General features: G+C 35.0%; 1 protein-coding gene across 2 annotated transcripts; it reads left to right on the top strand.

Moving 5' to 3' along the window:
• The first annotated feature begins 1,837 nt into the window (after positions 1-1,837).
• Positions 1,838-3,919, top strand: LOC120073523 (uncharacterized). 2 transcript variants are annotated; one of them, XM_039026364.2, is made up of 3 exons: positions 1,838-2,125; positions 2,214-2,685; positions 3,644-3,919. In XM_039026364.2, the coding sequence occupies exons 1-3, from the start codon at positions 1,924-1,926 to the stop codon at positions 3,678-3,680; spliced, it is 711 nt and encodes a 236-aa protein (XP_038882292.2). In that variant the 5' UTR covers positions 1,838-1,923; the 3' UTR covers positions 3,681-3,919. The 2 variants fall into 2 exon arrangements, with proteins under 2 accessions (XP_038882292.2, XP_090168443.1); XM_090312317.1 differs by lacking the exon at positions 3,644-3,919 and having other exon boundaries at positions 1,839-2,125; positions 2,214-2,822.
• Positions 3,920-14,857: the final 10,938 nt, after the last annotated feature.

Raw genomic sequence — 14,857 nt, 5'->3', positions numbered from 1 at the left:
AATATATTTTTTGTTTAGACAAGTCAATCAAACATAACATAACAACAAACATATCGTTTGATTATGATTAACTTAAGATTTATCTATTATCAAACATGAGTATTATTAAGCAGTAATTGACAATGTTTTATTTCATTTGAGATCAATTATTTAAATTTTAATATGTACTAATTAGAAAACGACTAAGATCTATGAAGAAAAAGGTACTCAAAATCGAAGCAAAAATAGTGGAACCTAATGAAACATGTAGACTTTTGGAAGCTAATGAAGAATTGATATCACTACAAAAAGTAAAAGCTACACACATTTAATTGTTAGTCTTTCAATGTATAAGAAGTATTGTGTGTTTGAGTATAATGAAAATATAAAACCCTAGCTATACCTAAAAATGGGGGTTCTGATTCTGAAAACCCTAAAAATGATTGCATTAGGGCATGCGCAAACTTCTACATGTCAAAACAAAATAATAAATAATAAATAAATAAGCAAAAAAAAAAAAAAAGAGAAAAGAGAAATTGAAATTAACAAAAGGAAGGTACCATCAAACTTCCGTACGGATACACAACAGAATGACATAAGAAAAAACATGCTCCCCCACGGAGGCTGATGCAATTCAACTTCAATTTCTTGCCTTGGTTTTTGGGACCATGGAAATTAGAAAACAACTTAAAAAAACATAATAATAATAAAATTAATTGCGGTCAATCCCTAATCATATGTCGATTTTTTCATAAATACTTTCACGTTTTCATAGGTTGAAAATTAACATAAAGGATGTATTAATATTTTTATTATATTATAAAAAAATATACTAAACATAATAATTAAACAACAAAATATCACTAATATAAATAATAGACATGTTAATTTAGTCGTACTAAAAACAATAGACATATTAACTTGTTTATTTACTAATTTAAATTTATTTTTTGATTTTTTTTTATAAAAATATTTATCGAAATTAAAAATTTATCAATATTTTCATCGAAATTTTCGTAAAATTAAGATTTCGATATTTCTGTCATTGTCCTAATACATATTTAAATTAAAATATTTTTGTCATTTATGTCTCATACTCGTGTGACCGTTAGTTATATTTTAAGTAGTTATTGTTACTATTATTTGAATGTGAGCATACCAACACTAATGTATCAAATTTCATTATTAAAACTTTACAATTATACTAAATTAGGTGAACATATATATATCGAACATTTAATAATCCTTGTCCAATGAAAAAGTTTTAGTGGGACCACTTTGATTAAATGTAACATTAATGAACACATCAGAGAAATTATGAACTACTTGGGAGTTCCTAATTGATGATTAGATAGTCAAGTTTCTTCTTTCCCCCACAATAATAATTCTTAGGAATTTGAATCTAATAGTGATTAGTTAAAGGCTTTAGGACACATAAACAATACTTTCCAACATACTACATAGATAAATTTGAAATTTAACCTTAATATATACAAAATTTTCTTTGATACTATAAAAGGAAATGACAAAAGAAAGCAAAGCAAATGGGGCTTCAGAAGATGATAAAAGAATAAGGCAAACCCCTCTGTAAAGCCTTTGATTACTAGGGGCAATTCCTTGAGGGAAAAATCTTCCAAAAACAGAAATTTGAAAATAATGTTAAACCCTAGATCACTCCTTTTTTCCTCTTTGCCCATCCAAACATCTTTCTATTATTTCTTTTCATTCCCTTCTCTCTAAAACACAAACACTACCAATCAATCCCCATTTTCTTAACACAAATAAACCCTCTCATTCTTCATTACACCCTTTTTATAGAATCAATACAATAGTCTTACCATTTTTTTTTTCTTCTTCTTCACAAATCCCCCCCCCCATTGCTTTCATTACAATATCTCCAAACCCCATACCCTAGTTTTTCTTCACCCCCATCACCCTCCCTTCATGGACCCCCATCACCTCCCAACCCCCTCTTTTCATCTCGATCTCGATCGCTCCGCCATGGAAGACCACCATATCGGCCTTCACCATCATCACCACGTCCCTGACCTTGAGTCTATTTGGCCATCGTTTTTGCCTTTCCAACTTCCCGACTCTCACGATCAACAACTCCCCTCCTCCTCCACCCATTTATTGATAGGCTACAGTATGTTTAATTATAAAATGACGTTGCAGGAATTTGAACACAACCTCTATAATTCTATTCAATTTAATTGTTTTATATTCTTTCACAGGTACTCCGAGTTCTGGAACAGGTGATGATGAAGAAGAGCCAGAAGAAGAGCTAGGTGCCATGAAGGAAATGATGTATAAGATCGCGGCAATGCAGCCGGTGGACATCGACCCTTCAACCATTCGAAAGCCAAAGCGACGAAACGTTCGGATTAGCGATGACCCGCAAAGCATCGCTGCTCGTCTCCGACGAGAGAGGATTAGTGAGAAGATCAGAATTCTTCAAAGGCTTGTGCCTGGAGGGACAAAGATGGACACAGCTTCAATGCTGGATGAAGCCATTCGCTATGTCAAGTTCTTGAAGAGACAAATCCGGTTGCTGCAGTCAAGTCAGCCACCGCAACAGCCAACCACCAGCGGTGGAGCCGCCGGTGCCGGCGGAGGAGGATGGCCTTTTCCATTCCATAAAGCAAACGGTTCAACCTCCTCATCCACTTCCATGGAGACTACTCCTGCCATTACACCATCAGGATGGTGAGAGAATTACTATTTAATTTAATTAATTACATGGTAATGAGTAATTATTACTAATTAGTTAGAACAGTGGTTAAATTAATATGTTTTTGTAATTGAACCTGAAAAAGAAATACTAAGCATAATTAATTTAAGTATATGCCATCCATTTGAACTTAATGTTAATTTAATCTCCCTCAAATGCCATAATCATAGCCTCACATACCAAAATAATGGTTGAAATTGAGGTTTGATTAAATTCAATATAATTTATTAAATCGCATAGCTTCCTTTGATGTCAGTAGTTTAAATTTTGTAATTTATACTAAAAAAAAAAAAGCTTTTGCATTTTGATCGAAATTATATTTTAAACATATCCCTAAAAATTAGGAATAACAAAAATATATTTTGAACATTTAAAGATTAAATACATTTATTCTAAAAAATCGAGAATTAAAAAATCCAGACCAAAACATACATACATGGTAATTTTTTTCTTTATTTTGCAGTAAGTGGTTGACGAATTAAAAATGTGGGAAAACTCATTAATATGTTTGGATTGAAATTGAATAAATGAAAAATAAATAAATTTTTTTTAAGGTAGTTGTAATTGGTAGCATTTTTAGGTATAATAATCAAGTGTATAACATCATTTAGAAAAATTGCAAATATAACCAAGTCTAGCAATGAATTTCTATCATTGATAGACTCTTACTAGTAGTGATATAATCTATCATTGATAGACTATTTAAATTTGATAATATTTATATATTTTTTTACATTATATTATATCTACTAATACTTTGGGTCTCGGTACTTTGATGAGTAATATATTGAAGATATTGTTGAGGTAAGGGAGTTATAGAAAAAGTGGTGAAATAATGATTAGTATTAGCTAAGGGTTACGTATAGGACCATATTTTATATATGTGAGTGTATTAAAATGGGATGTATCATTTAGAGTGTTGATGTTTGGCAGGAAAGTTTGTTTGGCCGACTCTTCTTCCTGGTATTAACACTGACGTGAGGTCCTCTTCAATATCATTACAGTTTTTTTTTTTTTTACTTCTTTTTTTCATTCTCTCTCATAGCTTTCTTTTTATTTCTTCTACGGAAATTTTTTAAGCACTATGCGACTACTCTATTTTCTTTGTTTATAATATAGTTTTGTTTATGTAAGTGTATTTTTTTAATGTTGATCCATCATAGGCATCATATTATTTTTGAAAAAGATGTTGACATGCGGGGAAATTACAATAAATAAAATGAATATTCATGCTTTTTTTAGGCTTTTTTGGTAGAGAATTTGAAAATAAGAGATTCAATGAAAATAAAAATGTATTTCATATTTTCAAATATGTGTTTAGTAGCATATTTAGGAATTGAATTCTAATTTAAATAATTGTTTAAAATGTGTTTGAGACTATATATTTATGAATCATAAAACTAGTTGTAGTTACCCATTAATATTTAGTTGATAATAAATCATTATTAATTTATTTATGGATATGATTTATGTTAAACAAATTTATATAATTATTATTTTATAATATTATATAATTTATAATACATTACATAATACATATTAGAATTTTTGAAAAATGATTTGAATTTACAACATGATATATTTATATTTTTAAATTTTTTTTTATCTTTATTTAATATAATTCTACATTTAAAATTTAAAATTCAAAATCTGGATATAATGAAAACATAAAAATGTTATTTTTTGAAATTTACACCATTAAAATTCAAAATACAGTTTTCAGAAAAGAATTCAAATTTTCTATGAAACATATATTTACTTAATTCAATAAATCTGAAAATATAAAACAGAATCCAATTCTATAAAGCGTTCAATTGTTGAAATTTTCTCCACGTGTGTCTATGTTCACACAAGTCTTCTTGGAAAAACATGAAACAATATAAACAATAATAAAGGATGAGACTAATTATTAGAAAGTGAAGTTTCAAGGTGGGAATCGAAGAATAAGAATAAATGTATTGTTTTATGTCACTGGAAGAATACCGCATGCTGATCTTCAAACTTGGAGTCAACCATACTAGCGAGATTTCATTTTTATTTTTAACAATGATGAGATTATGTGTTAGAGAATATGTCACATCAGCAATCAATGAAGAGTCTAGAAAACACATCAGCTGAAGAATGTTATGTCATTGAGATGAGTCTTGAAGGATTATTCATTTAGTGCTCTAGATTTCTATTAGGATTGGGCGATAACAAACAAATATTCTTTCTTCATGTATTGGACCATGTGTCCTTATTTCATTAGTCATTTGGTATATAATTTTTTAAATCTTTGAATCCCTAAAATAGGAAACAGTGTATAAATTGGACATGCTGCCCCTTTCCAATGTAAGAAAAGAATACGAAGAGACAAAGTTGAAAAGTTCTCTGTCTATCGCTTAGTAATTTGGTTCTATCGTGTACAATGATTAGCTAAACGACTTAATACACCGTTCATTGTTTAGCGTTGAGCGTCCATCGTGTACAACGAAAAAGTAAACGATAGCCTTTATCGTGTAACTCCCGAATCCTATCGTATGCAACGAAAAGGTAAACAATAACTCATTTTACTATCGTGTAAGTTCCAAGGCTCGATCGTGTATTACAACGAGGTAAACGATAAGGTTTATCTTCACATCGTTTAACTACCTGACTCTATCGTGCACAACGAAGAGGTAAACAATACCGTTTTCATCTACTGTATTTTTCTAACTTGGTATCAGAGCAGCTATGGCAAACGCCACTGTCACAGGATTCAATGCTACCACTGAATTGCCGAAGTTCAGCACACCTCCCCTTAATCAACTGCCAAATCAAATGATTAGCACCAAGTTGGAGAGAGGTAACTTTACACTATGGAAGATGCTAGCTCTTCCGATCCTGAAAGGATACAGACTTGAAGGTCATCTGTCCGGAACTAAGGTATGTCCTTCTATATTCATTGTGTCTACTTCATCAACTGTTGAACCTGGTGAAGCAGACTCTCAAGCCTCAGAAAGAGCTTCGAGCCCCACTTGCGTGAAGTCCCTGAACCCACTGTATGAAGCTTGGGTTACAACAGACCAACTCTTGTTATGGTGGTTATACAACTCTATGACTCCTGAAGTTACTGTACAGCTGATGGGGTACGAAAGTGCTAAGAGTCTATGGGATGCCATTCATTCGTTGTTTGGAGTTCAGTCAAGGGCAGAAGAAGACTATCTTCACCAAGTTTTTCAATAGACTCGAAAAGGTAACATGTCAATGTTTGAATATTTGAAACTTATAAAGCTTCACTCTGATAATCTGGCTCAAGCTGGTAGCCTTGTGTCTCAGGTACTCCTTGGCCTTGATGAGGAGTATAATCCAGTGGTGGTAGTTATTCTGAGCAAGCCTGAAATCTCTTGGTTAGATATGCAGTCTGAACTACTGTCATTTGAGAAGAGGTTGGAACATCAGAATACTTCAAAAGCCACTACAACATTTGCTCATAATGCCTCGGCCAATGTTGCTTTCAATCGGAACAACTCTACATACAAGACCCCTGGATAGAGCAACACACAAGGAGGTAACAGAAAGCAATTTAATGGATCCAGAGGAAACAACAATAGTGAAGGAAACAGAGGAAGAGGTCGAGGTAGAGGAAATAGGCCTACCTGCCAAGTCTGCTCTAATATGGACATGCTGCAGATGTGTGCTATCAAAGGTACAATCAAGAATTTGTCCCAAATAAAAAAAGTGGTAAAGAAAACACTAAGAATCAAAGGAACCCTGGGGAAAATCCCTCGGCCTTCGTTACCTCACAGAACTTGAATCCATTTCTTCAAACTGGATCAACAGGGGACTTTAGTTGGTATGCAGATAGTGGAGTAACCAACCATGTTACAACAAATCCCAACAATATAGCAAATCCCTCTGAGTGCAAGGTAATGAACATATTATAGTAGGGAATGGACAATAGTTAGACATATCCTCAATAGCCAATGCATCTTTTCCTCTAGTTGCAATCTGAATCTGAAAAACATCTTGTGTGTACCAAATATTGCAATGAATCTGGTTAGTATATCAAAAATGGTTCAAGATAATGATATTTCGGTTGAGTTCTATAATGATTGTTGTGTTGTCAAGGACAAATGTTTGGGACAAGTATTGGAGAAAGGAACTCTTAAAGATGGACTATATTAGTTGAATGAAGCAGAGGTGATCCCAGTTGATGTAAATACCAAAGTGGCAAGCTATTTTCTCAACCCAATGAACAAAAATAACAATTCTACAACATTTGTTCTGTCCAAAAGTGGAGCCAACTTAGTAGAATCAAGAGGGTTGTGGTATAGGAGACTAGGTTATCCTTTTCTTCGAATTTTGGAGACTATATTGAAAATTTGTAATCTTCCTACTAAGTTGAATGAAGAGATTAAATTTTGTGAACCTTTCTGTTTTGGTAAAGCCCATTCCCTACTCTTCCCTAATTCTTTGTCTCGTGCACAATACAAATTTGATTTAATACACTCAGATGTATGGGGTCCAACCTCTACAAACTCCACTGAAGGATATAGATATTACATATCATTTATTGATGATTATAGTAGATATCTCTTGGTCTACCCTTTTAAACAAAAGTCAGATACACTACAGGCCTTCAAACATTTCCTACAAGTTGTTCAAACACAGTTTAAAACAAACATTAAAACACTGCAGTCAGATAGTGGTGGTGAATATGTCAAATTGCATCAGTTATGTAGTTCACAAGGCATTGCCTCTCGGTTTTCTTGTCCCTATATATCTCAACAAAATGGAAGAGTTGAAAGAAAACATAGATATCTAGTAGAGATGGGACTATCCATATTAGCACAAGCATTAATGCTTCTTCAGTTCTGGTGGGATGCCTTTCATAGTTCTGGTGGGATGCCTTTCTTAATACTTGTCATATGATAAATGGTCTTCCCTCGTCGATACTAAAGAACCAATCACCTATACAACTAATGTATGGCGAACTACTAGATGTTACAAAACTAAGAATGTTTGATTGCGCCCGTTTTTCATGTCTTCGAGCATACCAGCCAAACAAGTTTCAGTTCCACTTTGATAAATATGTTTACTTGGGTCCAAGCATGGTTCACAAGGGACATCGATGTTTGAACAAACATGGTAAAGTGTTTATCTCCAAAAATGTTATCTTTAATGAATCTGATTTTCCTTTCTTCTATGGCTTTCAAGTGCTCGATCCATCAGCACACAAAACTACAGTGAAAAGTGGCCCTCAAGTTCTTTCTCCTAACATAACTCCACTATTGCACAATGCCCCCATTCAACCACCACAATCTGCCTCAAATCCATATAACAGTCCCTCACAATCAAATACCCCCATATTAGATATCAATGCAGCCTCTTCCCTCCCTCATATGCCTGCTGAACCTATCTTTTTTCCCTAAATATCAAATGCATTGCCTAGCCCCTATCCAAATCATACAGCCACCCAAACTCCCTTGGTCAGCCCTTCCACTCGGTCACCTAGCAGCACCACTCCAAATGCCTCACATATAACCTTTGTTCCTAACACCTCTCATCCTTTGCAGCCCACTCATTCAATGATTACGAGAGGTAAAGCTGACATTTTCAAACCAAAGGCTTGGTTAAGCACTACTCAACGTGATTGGTCTTTAACTGAACCAACGCGAGTGTCTGATGCACTTGCTACACCTTAGTGGAGGCAAGCTATGGATACTGAATTTCAAGCACTCATCAACAACCAGACTTGGCATTTGTTCGTCCCTTGCCATCCTTCAATGTGTTGGGCAACAAATGGATCTTCAGACTCGAGAAAAATTCGGATGGGTCAATACAAAGATACAAAGCATGCCTAATAGCCAAATGGTTTCATCAACATCCTGGAATTGATTTCTTTGAAACGTTTGGCCCGATGGTCAAAGCATCAACAATCAGGGTTGTTCTAAGCATTGTTGTCTCCAAAATGGCAATGCTTTCCTAAATGGAAAATTAACAGAAGATATCTATATGCATCAACCACCCGGGTATGTCAACTCTAAGTTCCCTAATCATGTTGTAAACTAAACAAGGCTATATATGGACTGAAACAAGCCCGTCAGGCCTGAAATGATCTACTTACCACCACTCTAATTAGCTAGGGATTCACCAACTCGAAGGCAAATACATCACTGTTTATGCTAAACTCAAAGGTTTCAACTATACTGCTCTTTGTCTATGCTGATAATGTAATAATCACAGGTAATAACAACCACTTGATCTCTCGGTTAGTGGCCACTTTGGATAACATGTTTTCTCTCAAAGACCTAGACAAGTTGAATTACTTCTTAGGCATCCAAGTTCAATATCTGAAACATGGGTTTATATTGAATCAGTCGACGTATGTTGATGATCTATTACAAAGGATGGTTTTTCAGATCTGAAACTTGTAGCCTCACCTAGCTACTTAGGCAAACACTTGTCTATTACTGATGAAGTTCCTCTCACTGATCCATTCTTATACAGAAGTAAAATCGGAGCACTTCAATACCTAACCAACACTCGTCCGGACATCACATATATGGTGAGTCATCTCAGCCAATTTCTCAAAGCTCTCACAGATGCTCACTGACAAGCAACAAAGAGAGTTCTTCGGTACATCAGTGGCACCAAGAACTATGGCCTACTGTTTCAACCAAGCCTTTCACTTGAAGTATCAACTTATTCTGATACAGATTGTGCAGCAAACATTGATGATAGAAAGTCAGTAGTCGCGTACTGTGTATTTGTTGGTGGAAATCTTGTCTCCTGGTCCTCAAAGAAACAAACAGCAATAGCTCGATCAAGTACTGAGTTAGAGTATTTCATACACAACTTTAGAAATTGTTTGGCTTCAACAACTACTAAGCGAAATCCAGCAGTCCCAGTTAGCCAAACCAATAATCTGGTGTGACAATGTGAGTGCAAGGGCCTTAGCCAACAACCCTGTCTTCCATGCTCGACCTAAACATATTGAAATTGATGTTCACTTTGTCAGATACCTAGTCCTTAAAGGGAAACTTGAAATCCGGTATGTTCCTTCATTAAATCAGTTAGTTGACTGCCTCACAAAACCATTGACACACTCTCAATTCTTCAACTTACGATCCAAACTTGGGATAGTTGAACTCCTCACAAGTTTAAGGGGGGATGTTAGAGAATATGCCACATCAGTGACCAAGGAGGAGTCAAGAAAACACATCAGCTGAAGAATGCCATGTCGACGTGAGCCATGAAGGATTATTAATTTAGTGCTCTATATTTTTGTTAGGATTGGGTGATAACAAACAAATATTCTTTCTTCATGTATTGGACCATGTGTCCTCATTTCATTAGTCATTTGGTATATAATATTTTAATTCTTTGAATCCCTAAAATAGGAAACAATGTATAAATTGGGCATGCTGCCCCTTTCAATGTAAGAAAAGAATACGAAGAGGCAAAGTTGAAAAGCAGAAAAGAATACGAAGAGGCAAAGTTGAAAAGCTCTCTGTCTATCATTTAGTAATTTGGTTCCATTGTATACAATGATTAGTTAAACGACTGAATACACCATTCATCGTTTAGCGCTGGGCGTTCATTATGTACAACGAAAAGGTAAACGATAGCCTTTATCGTATAGCTCCCGAATCCTGTCAACGAAATGGTAAACGATAACTCATTTTACTAGCATGTAAGTTCCGAGGCTCCATCGTGTAGTACGACGAGGTAAACGATAAGGTTTATCTTCACATCGTTTAACTATCCGACTCTATCGTGCACAACGAAGAGGTAAACAATACCGTTTTCATCTGCTTTATTTTTCTAACTTTATGAAATTTGATGTGTCTCTAAGATTTAGGGTAAGTTTTGTTAAAGATTATGTAATTATGTGAGCTATAAGTTTTCTTCCCTTAAAAAATAATAAAAAAAAATTAATAGAGTACTTTAATATTCAGTTGATCTCTATACTTAATTGCGGCAATCGTTAGTTGTTTCTTTGAAGATGGTTAAAATGTCTTGAATCTGTTATCTGCCACTTTGAATGATCAAGCACGGAATCTTTATATTCGCATTTGTAACAAAAGGTGAGCTAAAAATTACCTCAACTCAGACCAAGCATGCAGTTGAATCTTATTCCTCAACTCACCTCACAAGAAAAACAAACTTCTGTCAAAGAGCTAATTATAACAAAATAAGTAACTACTCTTTATTTCTTGTAAATATCTTTGTAATCTCTCTCTCACGCACATGCGCACACACACACACACATATATATGGAGAGAATAAAATCAGTGCATGTATGAGTTTATATGTGAGTAAATCTGTATAACCTTGAAAGAACCAACTCAGAAAGCTTGAATAAAAGAAGAAATCAAACCTTGAAGAGTGGATGATAGGTCACAATGACCGAACCACTATAATCCTTGTGTTCTTCTTCCTCTTCTCTACCTTCTTATTGATTTGCATGCTAGAAATCAACCTTCTTCTTCATCGAATCACTCAAAAACACGAAAAACATCAAGAAAGAAAACTAAGTTATAGAGAGAAAAGTTAAATATGAGATGACCAACAAATTCATACAAGAAAAGAGTTTTTCTTATGATTTTTCTTTCTCAGCTACATGGCATTTCTAGCATCATAAATGGCTTCTTTCGCCGACTCTACTTGGGCCAAACTTTTAACATGACATTATTTGTTTTTTGGGCTTTTATTAAACTTCAATTTTAGTCTTAACATGCCTGCTTTGAGTAATAACTGGTAAATCTAGACCTCCAAGAAAAATCCAAGAGAGCTTCAAGAAAGCTCCAAGAACCTGTCAAGAATATCAAGAAAGTCAGAGATGGCAGTAACTCGATATGAAATGGAGAAATTCATAGGAAATTGAGGTTTTCAACTATGGATGAAAAGAATTCAAGCAGTGCTGGCCTCTCAGAAGGCCTTAAGGGCAATTGAGGATCCTAAAAGCCTGCTTGCGACTATCACTGATGAAGAAAAACAGACCATAGAAGAAGTAGCTTATGGGGCACTAATCTTGAACATTTCAGATAGCGTTCTCAAGCAAGTTATTCATGAAAACACAGCTTATGATATTTGAAAGAAGCTAAAGAAGCTCTACTTAAGGAATGATGCTCCTAACAAGCTTTATGTAAGAGAGAGACTATTTTCTTTTAAAATGAATGCTTCAATAACTCTGAATGCGAATCTTGATAAGTTTATGAAACTCACTACTGAATTTTTTCAGATAAGGGGGCAAGTTAGGAAAGGACAATGGGGCAACTATCCTAATAAACTCTCTCCATGAGAGCTATAAAGATGTGAAGGTGGCTTTGGAGTATGATAGGGATTCTATTTCAGTTGACATTGTGATCATATCACTGAAGAGTAAAGAATTGGAGCTGAAGACTGATTCTAAGAGCAGTGGGGATGCTGAGTCCTTGTTTACTAAAGGAAAACCTTTTCGAAAGAAAGGGAAATTAGGTGTTCAGAAAGGACATAGGTCTCAGAAGGATAAATCTGTCCTGAAATGCTTCTTCTGTCACAAAAAATGACATTTCAAGAGAAACTATCTTGAGAGAAGGAAGAATCCCTATAAAAGACTTCAAGAAGTCCAAAGAACGTGGAAGGGGAGATGCCTCTATTGGGGAGGATGGACTTAGCTTCACAGAAGTCCTAGTTACCACTGAGGAAAAAGTTAAAGACCATGAAGGAAAGGAGGACTGGATGCTGGATTCATGCTGAACTTATCATATGACATCATCAAAAGCATGGTTTGTTTCCTACAAATTATGGGATGATGATTTTGTATTCATGAGAGACGATCATAGTTGTAAAGTGATTGGAATAGGCTTAGTGGTACTCAAACTCTAAGATAATATGGATATACTTCTAAAGGAAGTGAGACATGTTCCTCAACTGAGAAGAAATTTGATATCCATGGGAATGCTTGATAATCAAGGCTATTCTTCTGTTGGAAGGAATGGAATTCTAGAGATCTTAGAGGAAGGAATAGTTGTTTTTACTGGAGTTAAGTCTAATGAACTTTATTTTGTGAAGAAATTTATTTTACCAACTCAATCTTGTGTTGCCTCAAAAGGATAAGGTGGAGGAGTTTGATCTATGACATAGAAGGCTCTCACACATAAGTGAGAAAGGTATTCTAGAACTTTAGAGACAGGGGCTGGTTAAGTCTAGAGGCACCAAGAGGTTGAATTTTGTGCACATTGTGTGTTTGGTAAGTAAAAAAGATAGAAATTTGTGAAGGGAACTCACTCTAACACTGAAATTCTTACTTACATACATGCTGACTTGTGGGGGCCAAAAAAGACTCCATCATGGAGTGGTTCAAAAAAAATGGAGTGACTGAGATGATGAACACAACTATCCTAGAAAGGGTTAGATGCATGATTTTAGAAGCTAAAGTGGTAGAGTTTTTTTGGGCAGAGGTAGTGGCTACAACTTGTTTTACAATCAATAGAAGTCCCTGCACAACTATTGATTTTAAAACACTTGAGGAAGTTTGGTCAGGGCATCCCCCTAACCTCTCTTTCCTATAGGCTTTTGGCTATGTGGGCTATATTTATGTAAAACAAGGGAAAGTTCAACCAAGGGCAGTGAAATGCATGTTCATTGGCTATCTAGAAGGCACTAAGGGTTTTAAGTTGTAAGATTTCAGACCTAATAGAAGTGTTGTCAGCAGAGATGTGGTATTTAGAGAAAAAGTGCTGTATATGGATTCCACATATCCTAAGTCAGCTAAATCAGGTGATGGAACATTGATTCAAGACCATTATGAAGTGGAACTTACTAATACTCATCATACTTCTTCAAATCTTATTCAAACTAATTTCCCTGATCACCTTGAAGAAGAAGAGATAGGGACAAAGACGGAAACTCAAGAACCTCAATCTCAAGACCTAACAAATTACACCTTAACAAGAGACAGAAGTAGAAGAGAAAGAAGATCATCCCAGAGATATGGAGAAGATGGCTATGTAGCTTTTGAAAATCTATGTGATGATCTAGATGATGATGAACCAAGGAACTAAGGAAGCTATCAAAAGTAAAGAGAAGAAACAGTAGGTGAATGCCATGAATAGTGACATGAACTCTCTATATAAAAATGAGATCTGGATCTTAACTTCTTTACCTCCTAAGTAGAAAGTGGTAACCTGTAAATGGATCTTCAAAAAGAAGCTAGGGAAGGCAGATGAAGGTGGAATCAGATTTAAAGCTAGATTGGTGGTCAGAGAGTACATACAAAGAGAAGGGCTGGATTATGATTATGTATTTTCTCCTATAGTTAAGCACACCTTTATCAGAGTTCTCCTAGTCATTGTGGCTTGTAAAAATCTAGAGCTAGAGCAAATAGATGTCATTACAATCTTCCTACATATGAAGCTAGAAAAGACTATCTATATGTCTCAATCTGAAGGGTATAAGAATAAAAGGGCAGAAGACCTTGTGTGACTACTAAAAAAGTCTCTCTATGGATTCAAACAATCTCCTAGATGCTGGTATAAATGGTTTGATGATTTTATCTCAAGTTCAGAAGGATTAGCTATGACTCTTATGTTTACATAAAAGAAGGGTCAAACAAGGAAGAAGTATATCTTCTCCTTTATGTTGATGATATGTTGTTGGTTGGTAGCGATATGAAGGAACTAGATGAAATTAAAGCTCAAATGAGCAAAGAGTTTGACATGAAAGACCTAGGGGCTACAAGAAAAATCCTAGACATGGTAATTTATAGAAATGGAAGCAAATGAGAGTTATTCCTTTGCCAGTCAGAATACACTTCTAAAGTCCTAAACAGGTTCAACATTATAGAAGCTAAAGCTGTCTCTACTCCCTTGCACAATACTTTAAACTTTCAGCCTAAGATTCTCTCACTACTGAAGATTAGAAGAAAGCAATAGAGAGAATTCCCTATTCAAGTGCTACGGGTAGCCTCACGTACCTAATGGTGTGCACTAGACCTGATCTAGCTTACTGTTCCAACTTAATGAGTAGATATATGAGCAATCTAGGGAAAACACATTGGGAAGCTACTAAATGGGTATTCAGATACCTAGTGGAAACTTAGAAAAAGTGCCTATTCTTTGACTCAGACTTTGTTGGTGGTCTAGACAAGAGAAGGTCATCACAAGGTATGTTTTCCAATTTGGAGGTAATATTATTAGG

This window comes from Benincasa hispida, chromosome 3 (assembly GCF_027475165.1).
Source record: "Benincasa hispida cultivar pf3 chromosome 3, pf3_genome.v1.1, whole genome shotgun sequence".
NCBI classification, from domain to species: domain Eukaryota; kingdom Viridiplantae; phylum Streptophyta; class Magnoliopsida; order Cucurbitales; family Cucurbitaceae; genus Benincasa; species Benincasa hispida.
This window is presented reverse-complemented; position numbering and strand designations above follow the sequence as displayed.

Coding starts and splice junctions, on each gene's coding strand:
- LOC120073523 (XM_039026364.2), top strand. CDS start 1,924: ATGGACCCCCATCACCTCCCAACCCCCTCTTTTCATCTCGATCTCGAT. Junction 2,126..2,213: donor CCATTTATTGATAGGCTACA/GTATGTTTAATT, acceptor ATTCTTTCACAG/GTACTCCGAGTTCTGGAACA. Junction 2,686..3,643: donor GCCATTACACCATCAGGATG/GTGAGAGAATTA, acceptor GATGTTTGGCAG/GAAAGTTTGTTTGGCCGACT.